General features: G+C 42.7%; 1 protein-coding gene across 1 annotated transcript; it reads left to right on the top strand.

The window, feature by feature from the left end:
* The first annotated feature begins 626 nt into the window (after positions 1-626).
* SOD2 (superoxide dismutase 2) lies at positions 627-12,909 on the top strand. The gene is made up of 5 exons (XM_084827942.1): positions 627-763; positions 2,818-3,020; positions 7,910-8,026; positions 9,205-9,384; positions 11,943-12,909. The coding sequence occupies exons 1-5, from the start codon at positions 729-731 to the stop codon at positions 12,086-12,088; spliced, it is 681 nt and encodes a 226-aa protein (XP_084684068.1). The 5' UTR covers positions 627-728; the 3' UTR covers positions 12,089-12,909.
* The last annotated feature ends 5,360 nt before the right edge of the window (positions 12,910-18,269 follow it).

Below are 18,269 nucleotides of genomic sequence, written 5' to 3'. Positions count from 1 at the left end.
CGGGGTGATATTTTAGGGGAAATGGCTATGCATTATTAAAGCATCTTCATATTATGCACTCTTAACTTATGAAAAGGAGACACACTCGCTTTAAAATTTAAGCATTTAGTATTTTTAAAAAGTTCTTCCCCACGCCCCTCTTAACAAGCCCTTCGAGAGCCCTTACGTAACTCCCGCGCTGTTTCGATGGGAGCGGGAAACAGCCGGCCACTCCAGTGACCCCCCACCCCGTGCCAAGCCTCGCGGTGGCGGCTTTAAGCCCGCGGAGAACAGATCGCCTACAGCCCCAGCAAGCAGCCAGCCGTGGCTGGAGCGCACAGGTGACACCCAGCTCTCTTGCGAGCAGAAATTCCACCGGGGCGACGTGTCTCCGACACGCACAGAGCTCCTTCACTAGCTGAACTTCAACCCCCGCGGGTCGCGACTCGTCCTCCACGCCACGCGAGCGTGCCCTGAACTCCGCGCAGGGCCAAGCCCGGCAGGCCTCGCCCGCCCTCGCCGCCTCAGCCTCGCCGCTTCTCTTATTGGCTGCCAGGGAGACAAGCTTCTCCCCCGCCCTAGCCAGCAACTGCTGAAAGAGGCGGGGCTGCGCAAGCGCTTCGCTGACCCGCCAAGGCCGGCAGCCCGCGGACGGGTTGCGCGAGTGCCTGCTGCGTCGCCGAGTGCGGCCGCGCCCGTTGCGTCGCCTTCGCTTTCCCCCGCGCGCCGTTTCGAGCGCCGCTTCCGTTATGCTCTGCCGGTTGGTTTCCCGGAGCAGCCGCAGGTGAGAGCCCGGCGGGCTCCGGAGCCCTTGAGTGCCTGGCCAAGGGCACGGAGTGGGCCCGGCTGGAGCGCAGGACAAGCGGGAGATTAGAAACTGAGCAGCCCGAGAGAGGAAGGGGCGGCCTGAGGGTGGGCTGGAGCAGAGGGGGAAAGGAGGCTGGAGGAGCGAGTGTGGTGAAGTTGGGCCGGCAGGAGGAAGGGAAATGGATGGAGGTCGGGACTGAACCAGTCTAGCCGTGAAAATAATAAAGCGCCCAGCCTGGTGCCCTCCAGATGTGTCGCGCTGCAATTCCCAGCATCCCCAGCCAGCATGATGGGGAGTTGTAGTCCAGCACATCTGGAGGGCGCCAGATGCTTTGGACCGGAGAGTGAGAGTGGCTCTTGTGGTGCGGTGGTGAGTGTTGGACTAGGACTGGCTTCAGATCACCCCTCAGCCGTGAAACTCCCTGAGTGACCTTGAGCCAGTTGTGCACACTCAGCCCAACCTACTGCACAGGGTAGTTGTGAAGATAAAATGTAGGGGGGAGTCATGTGGAATCCCTTGGAAGAAGGGTGGGATATAAACATAACAAATAAGGACACCCCCCTGCCCCCGTAGGTACATACAGTTACTGCACATCTGGGATTAGGAAGAAGATGTTTCTGGGTCAGAATGTGGCTTCCAGGCAGACTTAAGCTCTTGATGCCTCTGCTTTTTGGAACTAAGCACTTAAGCCAGTTTTGTTTGTCAGTGGTATTTAGTCTTTTTAAAGGATTTCAACACTTTCTCTCCTATCTCAGGGATGGGGGGTGGGGACAGGGGAAAGAGAACACATAGCTGCTGTAGGAATGTATCTATGACTGTAACTAATGAGCAGATTAATAGGTGTTTTTTTTTGGGGGGGGTTACACATGTCTACAAGAGACTTCTAACAACGGTATTAAGAAGCTGTAAATCTTCTACAGTTAATTTTTGCATACATGTTGTGGCCCCATGTGATGAGGGTGTGATGCAGCTACGTCTAGTAGAGCTGTTGAAGCTTTACCAGAGTTGCTCCGAAAGATAGACAAATCAAATGAGTTTTAAATATGGTCCCCGTGATCCCTTGTGTTGGGTGGGTAGGCTGGGAAAGTTTAGATTTACATGTAAGAACTGTGTGGCCTAGTTTGCTACTCCTCCCCATATCAACATCAAGTTGGTCTAATAATGAAATGTTTTAACAATTTTGGGTCCTTCTTGGCTATTCACTGTCCACTTGCTTTCTTATATAACTGTCCCTCACCCCATCCCCCAAAATTTGCAAGGTTCTAGTTCAGATAGAGAAAAGTTATTGTATGTCATGTAACAAAGACTTTTGAAATTTGAATTTTGAAATGTGCCTGTAATGCCTGACTTTTGGGAACCTCCACACCTGCTTTGTAAACCTTTAAGCACAGCAGTATTTCAAGTATCAATTACAAACTTGTTTTAGTGTCAAACCATTTTTGGGGGGTCCAAGCTAGCACTTACTATTTGCACAATGCTGCCCTCCACAGCCCCTTTCCAGCATTTTAGTGACAATGTTTCTGTGATTCACAAGAATTACTTGTGGCTCACAGGGAGTGAAATTCTCAGCTTTTCTTTCTCTTCCACCCTGCTCTTCCAAATAAATTGCAGCAGTGTGTATCTGATATTTCCATTTGGCATTCCTCTATGTAAGAGTAACAAAAGTTATCACTGAGAGTCAGTATGGTACAGGGCATGGGGAGTGATGTTTGGACCTCAGAGACTTAAGCTCAAACTTTCTTCAGCAGTGCAAGCGCATAATATTGGGCTTGGGCAAGATGATATTTCTTGGCCTCAGTTCACAGTTAAACAGAAACACCGGTGATAAAGTTAGTTGTGAGGGGCAAGTAACAGACCGAAACAGTTGTAAAGAATTTGGCAGGCTGAAGGCACAATCCTAAAATGCATATGATTGCATCTTAAATGTATTAAATAGTATAGCAAGATAAATCTTTCAAGTTAAGTGGAAATAAAAGTATTATTAATGGATAGTCAAATGTTTTAACTTTTTATGTTTTGTTCTCTTCCAGAAATGGCACTAAACTGATTGAATCTATTGGGTGTCTGGCCTTCAGACAAAAGCACACTCTTCCTGATTTGCCTTATGATTATGGTGCTCTGCAACCCCATATTAGTGCAGAAATTATGCAGCTTCACCACAGCAAACATCATGCTGCATATGTAAATAATCTGAACATTGCTGAAGAAAAATACAAAGAGGCCTTGGCAAAAGGTATGGGTAACTATATGTCAGAGTATGTGTTGCCTCCTTTTTTTCCTAGAGCTGCTGCATGCCTCTCACTGTGTTTTCATTTTTTCTCTTATACTAAGGTTAGTAGTTATTTAGGACAGAGTCCATCTTCTTGTTATGTGTTTGTAAAGTGCCTAGCTACAGTGTAGTGGGGGCATAGTTTACACTTGGAGCGCCTGAGACCCTAATTCACATTTGAAGCTCCTAAGGTTAATCTCAGAATTAAATTGAGATTTAAGGACTTGTATAATTATAATAATAATATAATGACTTGTAACTGTAAAGATATCTGTACTAAAAGGGAGAGCTTTGCATTATCTTTCTCATCAACAAGCAGTTGTCATCTTTATTACATTTGGATTAGTTATCACAGCTGTAATTTGCAGTCACTTTGGACAATTAGCAATTGTCCTCAGGTAAGCAGATGAGGTCCAGCATCAGCACTTCCCATCTTGGAACTTCCGGTTGGAACCAATGTCGCCCTCGGAGCATTCCGTGGAGCCTCCGTGGGATGCTACCTCAGACATCTTTTTAAAAGGTTGAAAAACCTTTTCATCTCCCCCCTGGTATCAAAAGGGGGGGGCAAGGCAGCATCTGGATAAAATCTTGGAGAAAAGTACTCTCCGTGAGGCAGCGGGAGGGCTGGATTCCAAGACTACCCTCCCAGAACTTAACCATCGCAGAAAGCTGTTTTGAAACTCCTATCTAATAGGAGAAAACAGGGCTGATGTGTTCTATTGTAATATATGGATTAAGAAATATCAACAACATCCGAGGGATGGTTTAAGAGATATTAACAATATTTGAGAATATTTGAGGACCTGCAAGATTTGTATGAAGAGCAACATGGCTACAGTGAGGGGAAAGAAAGGAATTGCATTACCGCCTACTCCCCCTGTACCTCCCTTGGCAAAAGCTCCGAGAACAGAAGATATAGGGGAATTATTTACTCTGATAAAAACTTTATCTTCGCAATTTGCGGAGCAAGCCAAGAGGTTGGATTCAATTCAAAATTCCATTACCGCCCTGCAAGGGGCTGTGGATTTAATTAACACTTCTTGGCAAAAAATGGAGGTGAAGGTTAACGAGCTACAAGATAGGCTGACAATGAACGAAACTAGGACACAAGCTTCTTTCAAACATTTCTCTGTCAGAATTTCCCAACTGGAGGCCTTCACGCGCAGATCCAATGTACGTATTATTGGTATTAAAAATTTGCCTAGTGATGTAAATTTGCCTACCTTTGTAGACAAGCTTCTGTATGAGATACTCCCTGTGCCATTTACTTGATATTGAGCAGGCATTTCATGTGCCAAATGCTAAAGGAACTGACTGTATGATTATAGTCCAATTTGCAAGAATCTCCACAAAGAATTATATCCTGCGTTTGGCAAGAGAGGGTGGAAGTCTTTTTTGGAAACAAGATTTGTATATTTGTTCAGTCGCTTCTGACTCTTCGTGACTTCATGGACCAGCCCACGCCAGAGCTTCCTGTCGGCTGTTGCCACCCCCAGCTCCCCCAAGGTCGAGCATATGATATATTCAAATATATTGTTTGAGGGTGTATGGTGCCCACTCATTTATATATCTAGTATAATATATATCACTGATTGTTGTAAGGTTGCTTCCAAGCTTTATTATTATATAACATAATTTCATCATCATTATTATTATTATTATTGTCATCATCATCATTACTATAAGACTACTTAGTAAGATTTTTGGTTGGTTAAACTGTTAAGCTTTATTACTATTATTTTAACTTAAGGGCAATATATGGTTACTGGGAATGAATTGTAGGCCTGCTTCCTTGCTGTAAGACTGATGATATGATATTGAAATGTAAGGTTGATTATTAAATTGTAATATTGCTAATGTTATAGGTATAGTTTTTAAAATAGAATGAGATCTGAAGCCTGTGTGTTGGAGTTTAAATTTAACCCTTTAAAAAAGAAAAAGAAAAAAAATTCTTTTCCTCTCTTCTCCTTCTTGTTGTTTTGTCCTCTTAAGAATATTGTATTGTTGGGAAATTGTAGTTATTGAGCAGGTTGTTGGTATTGTTTCATTTATAAAGACAAAAATAAATAAAAAGTATTTTCAGCACTTCCCATCTTGCTTTTCCAACCTTGGAGAGCAGCTGGTGTGGTTCTTTCTGCACCAGGAGCTGGGGAGAGGGATCTCCAATTCCCCCTTCCATGGTTGGAGTGCTGTCTCTGACCTTGGAGGGGGTAATCCCCAGTATCCTATCGCCGCTCAGACAATATCTAGAGGCCATAGGATTGCTCCCTAAAATATCCACTGTTAGGCATTGAGGCTACAATGCGAGTAAATGGGAAGTCTATGAAACATTTTAAACTCAAGAGCTTTACTCACTTTTAAAATGTGCATTCTGTTGCGTCCCGTTAGTCTTTCAGAACCATATAAGGGGCTATATGGCTGGAAAATGATGCATGGGAGTCTTATGTGCAAAGTTAGAAATAATAATTTTGGTTTTCCTTTTGAACTTCTTTAGTTTCCAACCCTCAGACTACTTAAACTCAAAGGAGCTAAAAGGGTCCTGTGATAGGATAGCAGCTGCTGAGAAGAAATGCAGCACATGTGGGCTTACTGTGTGTGTGTGCCCTTCTGGATCAGTTCAGCAATGGAATAGGTTCTCTGGAGGTGTCAGATACACCGGTCTTGAAATACACATCTGGGTTAAACTATTTGTTTTCAAATTTGAGCTTCTCATTGGCCCTCTGCGACTCCTGTGTATTTCTGTAGAGCTTACTCAGGCTTCTACCCTAACTTACTTAATTTAGGGAGCAATCCTATGGGCACTAGACACTGTCTAGAGGACCATAAGATTTTTCAGTTTTGGGGAACTGAGGTTAGAGCCAGGGCTCCAACCTTGGTTCCCAGAAACCGGACTCCCTGCCCATTCTTAGCTGGTGCGCTTCTCTCCACACCAGCCTACAACTCCCGTATCAGAAGTGGGGCACAGAGACAGGGAAAAGGGGCGGTCTTGAGGGAGGCGAAGAGACTGCAGAAGCTGCATTATGCATTTTCCTATGCACAGCACGGCCTCTCCCACTCCAAAGCTCCCCTGCTGGACAGGCTAAATCACTTGTCTAGCCAAAAATTCAGGGTGGCCAGAGCACTGAGGTGAGGATCTCCTCCGTGCTCCAGCCACCTTCCAAACTCGGAGACTGACTACTATCTCCAAAGGATTGTGCCCTTAGTACATTTTCAGAGCCACTGATTGTGGGATGCTTGAGAGGAGTTGAATTTATCTATCTAGATTAGCCATTTAGAAGGCAACTTAAGTTTTGTGTGTGCGTGCGTGTGGTTTTTTTTTTTAGAGTTGACAAAAGATCTGATTGAAGGCCCAACGCATTTTGGAAATCCTTCCTCAGCGGCACTAATTTTCTGAACTGTCTCTTGTTTTGGGTAATCATTGCTGAAAAGGTGCTCCAGAGGAAGGATTTAAAAAATGCATTGGGCCTACAGTCAAATTTGTTGCTGTTTTTCCTTCTTCCCCTACATTGCTTTTCTGTGTAATTGTTCCATATAAGCCAGACATCATCCAATGTTGTGGTCTCCAGATGTTTTGGACTGTTAACTCTCATAATCCCCACCATAGCCAGTGCTTGGGGATGATGGGAGTTAAAGGCCAAAACATCTGGAGGACACCACATTTGGAAAGGCTGATATAAGCAATGCAAGAGAAAACAGGAGGAAAAGTACCGTTATTGTGAGGGTTTAATGATTAAGCAGAGACAGGAATGTTCATTTGGCTGGTGGCTCAAAGATAAGCAAACAGCTGTCCACAGCCTTTCTTTTTAGGATGCAGCCAGGCTAATTCATGAGTGGTGCCAATAGATATGTAGTCCTGACAAAAAGGAGGATCCCACTCAAAACTACATGAAACAGAAAATCAATAGTCAGTGAGTTCAAAGCAGATTGATTGTAGTGATACTAATGCACCCAGTGTGTTTTGAGTTGCATTCAGTGCTCCATCAGGAGAAAATTCAGTTGCAGTCTGATGAAGGAAGGCTCCTTTGACAATCGGAGGAAAAAGTTTTCAGTATAAAAAGTCTAAGCTTTGAATAAAAACAAAAGAGTTACATATACAGTTATTGATTTATAACTTTTGTAAAATACCATGGAAATGTTTAATTGACATGCAGTATAAATATATTTAAATATACTTCTGAGCAGAAGTGATGCTAAAAGCAGTTGCCCCCATGTTTCTGAAGTGACATGGGTGGCGACTAAGAATAGGAAAATGTTCTTCTTGGTCATGGCACCTTGCCTGTGGAATGCTGAGTTTTTAGAAGAACCTGAAAACTGTTTTCTGCTACTTTTAACATGATTTGATGTTGCAGTTATATTTGATTTCTGTTGCTGATTTTCATTTGGTGATGTTTAAGATTTGACTTTATATTTAAGGCTGGTATAGGTGGGGTATTAATATTTTAAATAAGTATATGTACCTGGAGCAGTTCAGACTTGTGTTCTGGATTTGAAAAAAACAACCAGATTTCTGTCTGCTTGCCAGTTGAAAGCTTTTTCTAAAGATGTGTATGTAGGGCAGTATCCAGTGCTGTCACTGTGCTTAGATAATGTTACTGTGAGCAACCTCTGGCCCTATGCCAATAGCGTAAGATGGTGCAACGGGTTACTCTGAAAAACCCGTTGCAGTAGCTAATGCTAGAGTTTGCTTATGTTAGCAGTACATCAGTTGTATAAGCAGATACTTTGCCAACAAATATTTGTTTCTTTATAACCTGCAATCCATTTTCTTCAGAGTGGTACTGTTAAATAAGTAAAATGCTTTGTGCTGGGTTTTAGCTTAGTTTCACTTGACTCTTGGTTTTTTGCATCTCCAGGTGATGTGACTGCTCAGGTGTCTCTTCAGCCAGCTCTGAAGTTCAATGGTGGAGGTCACATTAATCACACTATCTTTTGGACAAACCTTTCTCCAAACGGTGGAGGGGAACCACAAGGTTTGTAATCAAAAAGAGTTTATTGTAACTTGCAGTAATACTGATATAGACCTAGCTAAATTATGTTTCACAGGACACTTCACTGAAACAATTTGGATTCTTTACTACTAGCAAGCACTCCTAGAAATCAGGCTTGAGCACTGATTTAGCATAATGCAGCTCAGTCTTGGTGGGGTGTATGCAGAGGAGTAAGGTGCTATAGCAAAGCAAACACACACGCGTGTGCACACACTGCACGCACGTGCTTGATGTACCATGAGTTGTACTAAGTTGAGCTTTTGGTGAACAGCATGTTAAAAATAGTGGACTTGAGCAGCAGTCCTAAGCTCCTCTACTCAGAGGTGAATTTAACTGATTAGTTGGGCTGGATTCTAAATAATATATGATACCAAGATGATGATTCCATTACTTGTTTACATTATCAAACTTGTTTACTTTCGACAGGAACTGATATTTATGATAAATCAGCTTCTGTTTATCAGGTCTTTGTTAAGAGAGAACCTGGTTAGCTTCAGCCATGAAGCTGGTGTTGAGGGGGTGGGGAGAATGGAGGGGAGAAGCTTTGTGGAGGGAGTGGGTGATTCTGCAACCTGCTTCCATTCTGTTCACAGTGTCAGACCTCTTTCAGCTTGAGGGCTGCATTCAGTTCTGGAGAAGCTCTCAGGTATCACATTCCAGTGGTGGGCAGGGCCAAAGGTAAAATGGGTGAAGCCAAAATACCAGCATATTCACTCCTACCCTGACTATTGACCGTGGTTAAGATTTTGCCTATGTTTACACTGGGGTGCAGAACCTCAGGCCCTGAGTCCCAATTCAGCCCTCTGAGATTCTCCAGAAGGCCATGCCCCCTTTCCCTGTCCCCTCTTTCTCCCAAACACTGATTGTTTGGTGGTTTCTCAGCTCTTGTGCAGTTTTTTCCCCATTATAAAAGGTTGAAGTGCCTCTCCTAAGACGTAGTTACTGGCAGTAAGAGCCTTAAGCTAAAATGTGCTGGTATTTTTGGCTCCACCCCTTTTGCCTCTGACCCCTCCCACCACTGGAGTGCAGCCTTGAAAGTGTCTCCAAAATGGAATTCAGCCCTTGGGCTGAAAGAGTTTCTGCACCCCTGGTGTAGACCTGGACTTTTCTTGTTTATGTCTGAATTTGAAATGATCTGGTGTGTGTATCTTTTTTTAAAGGGGCGTTAATGGAGGCCATTAAGCGTGATTTTGGCTCCTTTGGGAACTTCAAGGAGAAACTGACAACTGTTTCAGTTGGAGTTCAAGGCTCAGGATGGGGATGGCTAGGCTTTAATAAAGAGCAAGGTCGATTGCAAGTTACTGCCTGTTCCAATCAGGATCCGCTCCAGGGAACCACAGGTGAGTTTCTCTAACTGGAACTTGATTAAAATTGGAAGGTACCATTTTTGTTATGCGGTAGGTGAAGATGGGAATCGATAGTGCCCCTTGTTTCCCTACTGAGAAGGACTTCCTGTAGCCTCTGACTAGCCTTTGACTTACATAGCCATTTGGATAAGAAAACAACAGTAGGCATTTCATCTGTCCTTATCCAAACCTCCTTGCATTTGAGGAAAGTCTCTTCCCCTCCATCTAGCCCTCTGGCAGCCATTGAGGACTTTGCAGAAAGGTAGGGACTTTTCCCCACTCAAACTGAGATATGCGTTGTGACCTCTCTGAACATGAGTTCAGACACATTCTGGGATACATGCATCTAAAGGGACTTTGAATGTTAGTCATAGCTCATCTTGGCAGATTTGTTCCAGTGATACACACAGCTTCCAAAAGGTGCTTATTTTATTAAACACACAAGAATAAAAAATGTACACAATAATTACTTTGGGAATGAGCCTGTTGGTAATAGGCAGTATATGAATCGGAGCATGGAAGTGATCAGTTCATACACTACATACAGTCCAAAGCACACTAAATCTATCAGGAAGAAAATAAAACTAATACTGTAGGCATCCATTCTCAGGGTTCAACAGGTGGGGAAATTTGCTTAAAGGCCTGTTTGGTGCCTAAACCAAGGGGTGCTGTGTATGGCACGCTAAGCTGGAGACGTTCACAGTGGGTCTGGACCCAAATGGGTTAGACTGTGGTTCTGGGGGAACTGAAGAAGTTGTGGCTAGGCAAATCTAGGTTCTTGGGCTTTTGGGGAGAGGGAAGAAAAGAGACAAGGGAGAGGAGGATGGTGAAATGGGAAGAGGAAAGAGGCTGGTTCGTCTCTAGCCAAGGCAAAGCACAGCAGCACAAACTCAAGGGTGAGGGATGTCTGCCCAACCACCATATTTATCACTTATGATGCAACACTTGGAGGAATGTGACTCTCTGCATGGGGTGTATTCAGACCTACCTTCTGATTAATGTGCTTAATCTAATCATGAGGCACTCAATTTTAGTGTGGTAGATTACACCAATTCCAGTTTGGAGATGCATTCCCTGTCTGTACACAGAGTTCCAGGCTGAACTTCTTAAAGCGATAGCTCATAATGTTTCAAAATACTGGGGTGAAGTGTGTCTCAGACTTTTACGCCAAGCAGTCTGCCAACAGACATATATCCACATCTCTGTGTAAGTGAGACAAGATTTTTGCCTCTCCCAAGCCCTCTGGCATTACCACAGGGCTTGGGAGAGAGGCAGAGTCTTCTCACTTGTGCAGCATTCCGGGGAGGGTGCAAAAAAAAAGCAGAAGGCATTCTTGCTTTTTCTTTCTTTCTCTATATTGTAGCACAAATCCTTGCCGACAGCTTCCAGAAGAGACAAGTGCCAGAGGGTGGGGTAGGGAAGAATTGGTAATGAGGACAGATAGAAGGTTTGCTTGCTAGCCAAGACTCCATTTGTGGAACTCTAGGTGGAGAGTTCTTGCAGAACCAACTTGGTATATCATTAGCAATTCTGTAGCTTTTAGGTAGTACCAGCACTGCTAGGCACTAATTCTTAAGTCAGTGACACTCAGCAGTTGCCCTTCATTTTAAATTGCCCTTCCCCAGCCGGTTGGCCTCCAGATCTGCTGGGCTACAACTTCCATCATCCTGATCCAGTTATGGTCCAACACACATGTGGAGGCCATCAGATTGGGGAAAGCTGCTGTAGTTAATAGAACTTGAAACAGATGGCCACAAAATACTGGAAGACACTAATTAAAACTGTCCTTTTAAAACCAAGAACTAGTCAGATTTCATTTTAAAACTATAGTAACACTGATACTTTAATGGTTTGTATTTATACTAGAAGAATTCTGGCCATGGTATGTACTTGGAAATGGGAAGGGGGCAGAGTTTGCCAAGGAAGCTTGTCTATCTTTTGCATAATTTGTTTCATAATGTTACTATTTTGCATAATTTCGGATTGTTTGTCACAATGGAGTTATGTGGGGCACTAAAGCCTTGCCCCCAACCACTGCAAATCTTATTCAATCACCTTACTGGCTTCTGAGAATTCAGACATTTCCCCTACACTTGTAATCTGTAAGGTTAGAGTTCTTTGTTTCAATGAAAGTGGAGATTTTGAGGAAGCTGGATTATGTACCCAGTACCTGTTCTTAGCTATTTTATTTCAGAAAATGTATATACCACTTCTCTTTTTTCTTTTCTTTTTTTAATGCACTTTGTAATGTCGCTCCCCTTCAAATGTAGATACAGCTAGAGCTGGAGACATATGATGCAGTAGACTAAAATCAATGGCTTGAAGATTACAGCCTCTGTTACAAACAGAAAACCTCCTAGTACTTGTCCCTATTAGGAAAGCAGTTTATTTTAAAATGAGTATTATATATGCCTGTGAACAAACTGGTGCTTATTGCTGGTTTGGGTAGAAATAATGTAGAAATCATCTAAAGTGCGAGGGGGGTAGGGGAGAAGCTCTAGTGATTTGTTTAAGCTTCATAATATCTTAGTCATATTTCTCCTCTTTTCTAGGTCTTGTTCCACTGCTGGGAATTGATGTATGGGAGCATGCATATTATCTTCAGTATAAGAATGTTAGACCTGACTATCTCAAAGCTATCTGGAATGTGATCAACTGGGAAAATGTATCTTCAAGATATACAGCTTGCAAAAAGTAGCATTCTTCAACAGACTAGAACAAGAACCTTGGTGTTCCTCAGATAATTTTTGTAGTAATGTCTAACAAGTTTGCTTGCTAATTGCTCCACCACTGAAAATATTCTAGCACATCAAAAAAAAAAAAGCTCTCCACCATGAAGCTAAAAGTTTGTCTAATTTGGTGAAATTGTAGTTCTTAAAGTGCTAATCTGCTCTTCAGGAACAGGAATTCTGTATAGAGTACTCTGAAATAATATAATTCTTTAAAACATCAGGATGGTATTACAGCTGAAGTTCCTCTTGATAGCATGCGAGTTTATGATGATGTTTTCAAATTTGTTTCTTACAGTGAAAGAAAAACTAGGTGTATCCAATCCAGGGGGAGGATTTGAGAAATAATGGCACTTCCAGAGCATTTTATTGAGTAGGTTTCATGAAGGCTGATGTGTGTGTGTTGGAGCCTGACAGTGCTTGAGTAAAATGCAATCCATTATAGTCTTCCTAATGACAGAGACATTGCAGACATTTGTTCACTACAGCATCAGCATTCCTAATGTGTGTGTAAGCTGCTAAAGACAATGGGTTATCTTTAATGAAATCTGCCCCCCCCCCCCCCGCAAAAGGGAGGAAAAGTCGGATCTAGAGGTAAATTGTATAAGGTATTATCTTTGTGGTTAAGAGTGTTTAATGTGTGAATGTTTGTCTTTTATCTTCTGTAGGATACTGTTAATAATGGATGATCAAATTGTTTTCTGATACTGGTTTAGCTGGCTCTCTTTTGTTCTAAAATATTTGATTGGAAATATAAACTTTATTGTCAAAATAAAATCTAAAATGACTATAAGAAGTTATTTAATATGCTTTAATTGTAATGGAATATTTAAAAACACAAGGGTCTTAAATATTATGCAACTGAGATATTAACCCAGCCACAATGTTTAGGGAAACTGGTGTTTTATTCATTCCAAAAATGCATTATAGTTTCATCTGAACCAGTTGTGGCTGAATAGGATCAAGCATGGAGTTGGTATAAAGTAGGGGTAGGCTCAGTGGGAGAGCACATGCTTTGTATGCAGAAGGTCCAGGTTCTTTCCCCAGCATCTCCAGGTAGGGCAGGAAAAGCCCTTGCCTGAAAACCTTGAGAGCTGCTGCCAGTCAGTGTCAACAATACTGGGCTAGATGGACCAATGGTCTGACCCAGTATAAGGCAGCTTCTGTTACTGTTCTGTAAGTGTACTAGGCACAGTTTACACCTGAAAATCGAGGCAGTGCTCTCTCTGCTGCCACCATCTGCCGGTGGAGGAAGGGAAATGGGAGGAAGAGGAAAACGGAGCACCCTACCTTATCTTGAAAATTCCTTGCAAGTTCCCACCTGCAGAATGTTGATTACTGTTACTAGCAAGTTAACAGCAAGTCTCTAATTTGTCCAGCAGGTGGAGCTTCCATACCATACTTATAAATCCCATTTTGCTTACACATCAAAGAGGAGTCTTGTGGCACCTTAAAGGCAAACACCTTTATTATGGCATAAGTTTTTTAGACCAAAATCCACTTATCAGATGCATGGATTGTCATCCAAGTTGGTGGATATATATAACGGGTGTATGAAGAAGGAGAAAAAATCTTAATGGTGAGGTCAGAGGGAATAGAATGCAAGAAATATAGCCCGTGCTAATTACATTAAAGCTTAGATAAACATCTAAAATAATTGCAAAGTAGCATTAAACATCCTGGCATTGATAAGTTACCGAGCAATCTTAACCTGGCATAATGGGGAGATCCAGCACAGACCCATGCCTGCATCTGGAGCCCTGCTGGAATGCAAGTTGTGCTGGAGCAGCCCTACTGTTAGACAGAGTGAGGCAACCAACTCAGGTGGCAGATGAACTCTCCAGCTGTTCCCCTGTGTACACTATACAACCTGTCCTGGGCTCCCTAAACTAGCCCTATGCCTTAGGTGTGGTGGAGCGCACTACCCCATTGAAGTTGAAGTAAGTACTTTGAAGTAAGTACTTTGAAGTAAGTAAGCCTGAGTTGAAGTAAGATTCAGCTGATAGTCCAGTCATCCTATGTATGTGGACTGGGGAGAGGAGAGCCATGTCCTTTGCCTCGGGCAGCAAAATGTCTTGACTGCTCCCGGGGGCAGCTGAAGCAGCATGCTATCCTTGACAAGTGGGGCAGTGCTCTTTGAAATATAAATGCTCTTAAAGTCTCATATTGAATGCTACAAGGCTGTGGTGCCACTAGAAAGGTAGGAATTCTAATTCCATGCAGTTCTGCCTCCTTAACTACCTCTTTCCCAAGAAAATTCATGTGAGCCCTACAAGGCCTCATGCTAGTATTGGGAACAATTCTAGGTCCCAAGTCTGGGGCAATGGGATAAAGTATCCCTACATCCCAACTCCGGGACCTTTATGCTGGATCCCATGTGTTGTTGATCTAGCACATCAGAGTTAAGAGGCATAAAACAATGCCCCCCCTTCTTTGTATCCATTCCCATTCCTTTGGTTCTCACCAGAAAGAATCCTTTTCCTTCCTAACAATTCAGCTCTCTCAACCAATTTAATATCTCTCCTTTTCTCCCTTCTAATAAAATGATTTGAAATTGTTTCTAAAAATGCAAATAAAAATTTATTTGGTGATATAGCAAAGCTAGAGCTGATCAGTTTGTCTATACTTCAGTAATACATTCAGAGTAAAATTACTAGGTTTTCAACGTTATTTAAAAAGGAATGGGCAAATAAATGACCTCTACGGCTGCAATCGTATGGTCCCTAGGATGCATCCCAGGGGCCATAGGATGTTTGGATTTCCCCTTCCAAGGGCAGAGAGAGAGCACTGATGTTGGAGGGGGAGATCAGACCTAGCAGCCATCCTCCAAGATGCCGCATAAACTTCCACAGCCCTTTTTGGCATTGGAACTCCCAACATCTGTGGAGGCAAAAAGGGGGCGTTCTGTGAGCATGTTGGTGGCAGATCGAGGGAGGGCTTGTATCTGCAGGCCCAAACTCAACAGGGCTTTGGATGAAGTGGTTCCTCCACCTTTGGATTTCCCCTCTTCCCCCCACTGATAGGATTGCTCTGCCTGTCAACTTTTTTCTCTGTATATTTTGGTATTTGCTTAGCATCTTAAGAACATACACAGTGTCTCAGATGTTATCTTGACAGTCACAGATGCTGATAAAAAATGCTTTGCCTCAGGGATTAAAATGCTTAGCAAAATTTGTGTGTGTGGGTTCATGTGACCTGATGTATGGAACTTCACCAGTAGAGGGAGATCTTTATCTATTTTGGTCTTGTAAAGCATGTCTGCATGGCATGCAGCAGAATCTTAACATATTAGCAAGCTTGCTGCGCTAGAAGCTAAAATAACTCACCAAAGACGTCAATTGCTAAACACTTTGTTTCATGCCAATACTATGCTGGGTGTTGTAAAGAACATCACAATCTGTGTTAGATGGGGACAATGGATGGAAGAAGAGAATAGGGCTTGATAATGATGCAATGAGTATGACATAGGGCAGGAGAGGATCAGGTAGAACAGAAATGTAGGCAAAATGTGGCAGTGTAGTTACCTATTGTATTTTTCTTGTTGATCATGCAAATATCCTGAGCCCATATACACAGTCAATCATTTTCTTTGTCTCAGGGAAAACCTACATGTACTTGTTTTTTTTAAAAAAAGAACACGGATTATGATATGATAGAGACTACAGGGTGCAGCCTCTCACTGGATGTGTGCTGCATCCTGCATCCAGGGCCATGTTTCCATGACAACGGAAGGAAAAGCTAATGGAGAAGTACTACCAGATTTTTTTTTAAGGATTTGGCTTTGCTGTGTGCAGGGCTCCACGAGCAGATTCTCTGGAACAGTAAAGATCGCTTCACAGAACACACTTCCTGTTGGGGGTGGGGGTTGGAGTGAATGTCATCTGACTGGCAGGGGCTGCTCAACCAGTAAGAGAGGCTTCCCCCCTCTCTCCCCCTTTCTCCTTTCCCCTGAAAGTCCAGATGTACCTGCATTTCAGGAGCAAGCCTCATTGAGGACAATGGGAGTTACTTCTGAGTAGACACACATGAGTGTGCTGGGAAAGACGGGGGAGGAGAACACAAAGACGGAAACCAGCCCCCATTTTAACTCGCAGGATCTCTATAACGAAGGGTGGAAGTAGTTTCTTCCTAATGCAATAAACAAAAGGAGAATCGGAGCCTTGAGATCACACATTACCGCACTTAGGGAATTGGGCTTTAAACTGTGCCATGTCAGTTGAGAGGGATCTCTATAAATTATGTGGGTATTCAGAGGGCAAGCTTCATTCAACACAATGGGAGTTACTTCTGAGGAGACACAAATTGATTTGTGCAGGGATGGGAAACACACAGAAAACACCCCTTGACGGGTCATGGTGAAAAGCACAACCCCTGGGCAGGGCTAGTATATCTGAACTAAATGTACAGGTTGGGGCACACACCAACTATACTAGGGAGAGCCTGACTTAAGGAAAGGAATTGGACTTTAAGCAGTCTTAGAAAATCTGTTTTTTCTGCAATAAGCTCCGCGGTGACTGCTGGATGGCCATGACATCCTGTATTCCTAACGACCTCCACACACAGCCAGTTTGGAGTAAATCACTGGTGGAAATAGGCCCCCTGTTTTAACCTTTGCATGATAATCTCACTATTCAAAAGATTGGTATCCAGTCTATGTATACTGTGAGGGGATGGGGAGACACAGGCTTCATGGAGAGACAGGTTGTATTGCTTAGTGTCCATTTTAAAATACAATTTTAAAAAATCAGTGCACTCCAGCTCTGAAGGGCAGAATGCACAGCCTTAAACATTATCTATAAAAATAAAATAAAAGCAAAATAAGGAATGCTGCCTCTCATTAAAAATGCTTAGCACATGGCAGTGCATCAGAGAGAAGGGTTCTAGTGCAGGCTTTTCCCTGATGTGCTGCTTTTCTGTGTGCAGGGAGTTACAATACCCCAACATTCACACCTGAAAGAGTGGTACCACATGCTTTTTCTGAACATATACATTCTAATACTTCTGAATGTGTACAGTACTTCTGTTTAGACTACATACAGACTTCCTCCAGCTGCAATAACTGGGCAGTTCTTTCTATTTTTATAGCAGCATTAATTGTTGCTTTACTAAATTCCCACACTGTTGGGAGTAATTGAAAAGGCATCTCTGAGTCAAAGTTTGAAAAATGGGTGGTCATATGCAAAATCAGTGACCCCCCCCCCCCGAAAGCCCAATAAAGCTCACTGCTGATGTCGACATGTGCACGATCAGATTTTAAAAATAAATAGGAACAATGGAAACTGCCTGCCAGGTCAAATTATTTGTCCATCTAGCCCAATATTATCTATTCTGATTGGCAGCCCCTCTCCAGTGTCTCTTGCAAAGGCCTTTCACACTTGCTACCTGATCTTTTTAAGTGGAGATACCAATAACTGAACCTGGGATCTTCTAAAACATGCTCTCTACCACTCACCTATGGTCCATGCTTAAATATTTTAAAAACACTCTATAGAAAGTTAGTGGAAAAAAGGCAGAGTGTGGAGGGACTGATGGAACTGAGAAGCATTTGAATTATTATTGAGGTCAAGTAGTTACCTACTTTATGAAACATAAATAATTACATTAAACGTCTTGGCAGAAAAATGTGAATTGGAACAGGTGTGGAGTGCATAAGCTACTAGTGACTTAGAAGAAATATTGCAAAAATTTGGCAGGTTCTTAAATAGATTTCTGATGAGACTTGTTGAAAAACACTCACAGACTTTATTCTTTAATTTAATTTGATTTTTTTAAAGTCCAGAGAATAAAGAATGTACAATGGATATTTATTTTGTTTCAACTGCATAAAAACTGTGAGTTTAATAACAAATGGATCACTTGTGATTGTGAACCTGGAGAGACAAAAGAGTAAAATACTGTGAAAACATGGCTACACTGCATGTGTCTTGCTGAGAACGGCTTCTCTTCTTTCTAAATGAAACGGGAATTGGATTTGCTTTGGAGCAATAGTTTAACTTCAGCAAAACGGCAATGAAGCATCGGCAAAGTGCAAATGTCCATCTGCCTCTGTACACACTGAGAGTTTAATTACATCCTCTCCAGCTGCAGGAGGTTGTGTGTGCGTGTGTGCGCATGCACACACACACAGCAGAAAGCCATGTGTTCAAAGGG

This window comes from Heloderma suspectum, chromosome 1 (genome assembly GCF_057233095.1).
Source record: "Heloderma suspectum isolate Gila_16-S chromosome 1, 16-S_ref, whole genome shotgun sequence".
In the NCBI taxonomy this organism is placed as follows: Eukaryota; Metazoa; Chordata; class Lepidosauria; order Squamata; family Helodermatidae; genus Heloderma; species Heloderma suspectum.
The sequence above is the reverse complement of the archived record's forward strand: the minus strand, read 5'-3'. Positions and strand labels throughout refer to the sequence as shown.

Coding starts and splice junctions, on each gene's coding strand:
- SOD2 (XM_084827942.1), top strand. CDS start 729: ATGCTCTGCCGGTTGGTTTCCCGGAGCAGCCGCAG. Junction 8,027..9,204: donor CGGTGGAGGGGAACCACAAG/GTTTGTAATCAA, acceptor CTTTTTTTAAAG/GGGCGTTAATGGAGGCCATT. Junction 9,385..11,942: donor TCCGCTCCAGGGAACCACAG/GTGAGTTTCTCT, acceptor CCTCTTTTCTAG/GTCTTGTTCCACTGCTGGGA.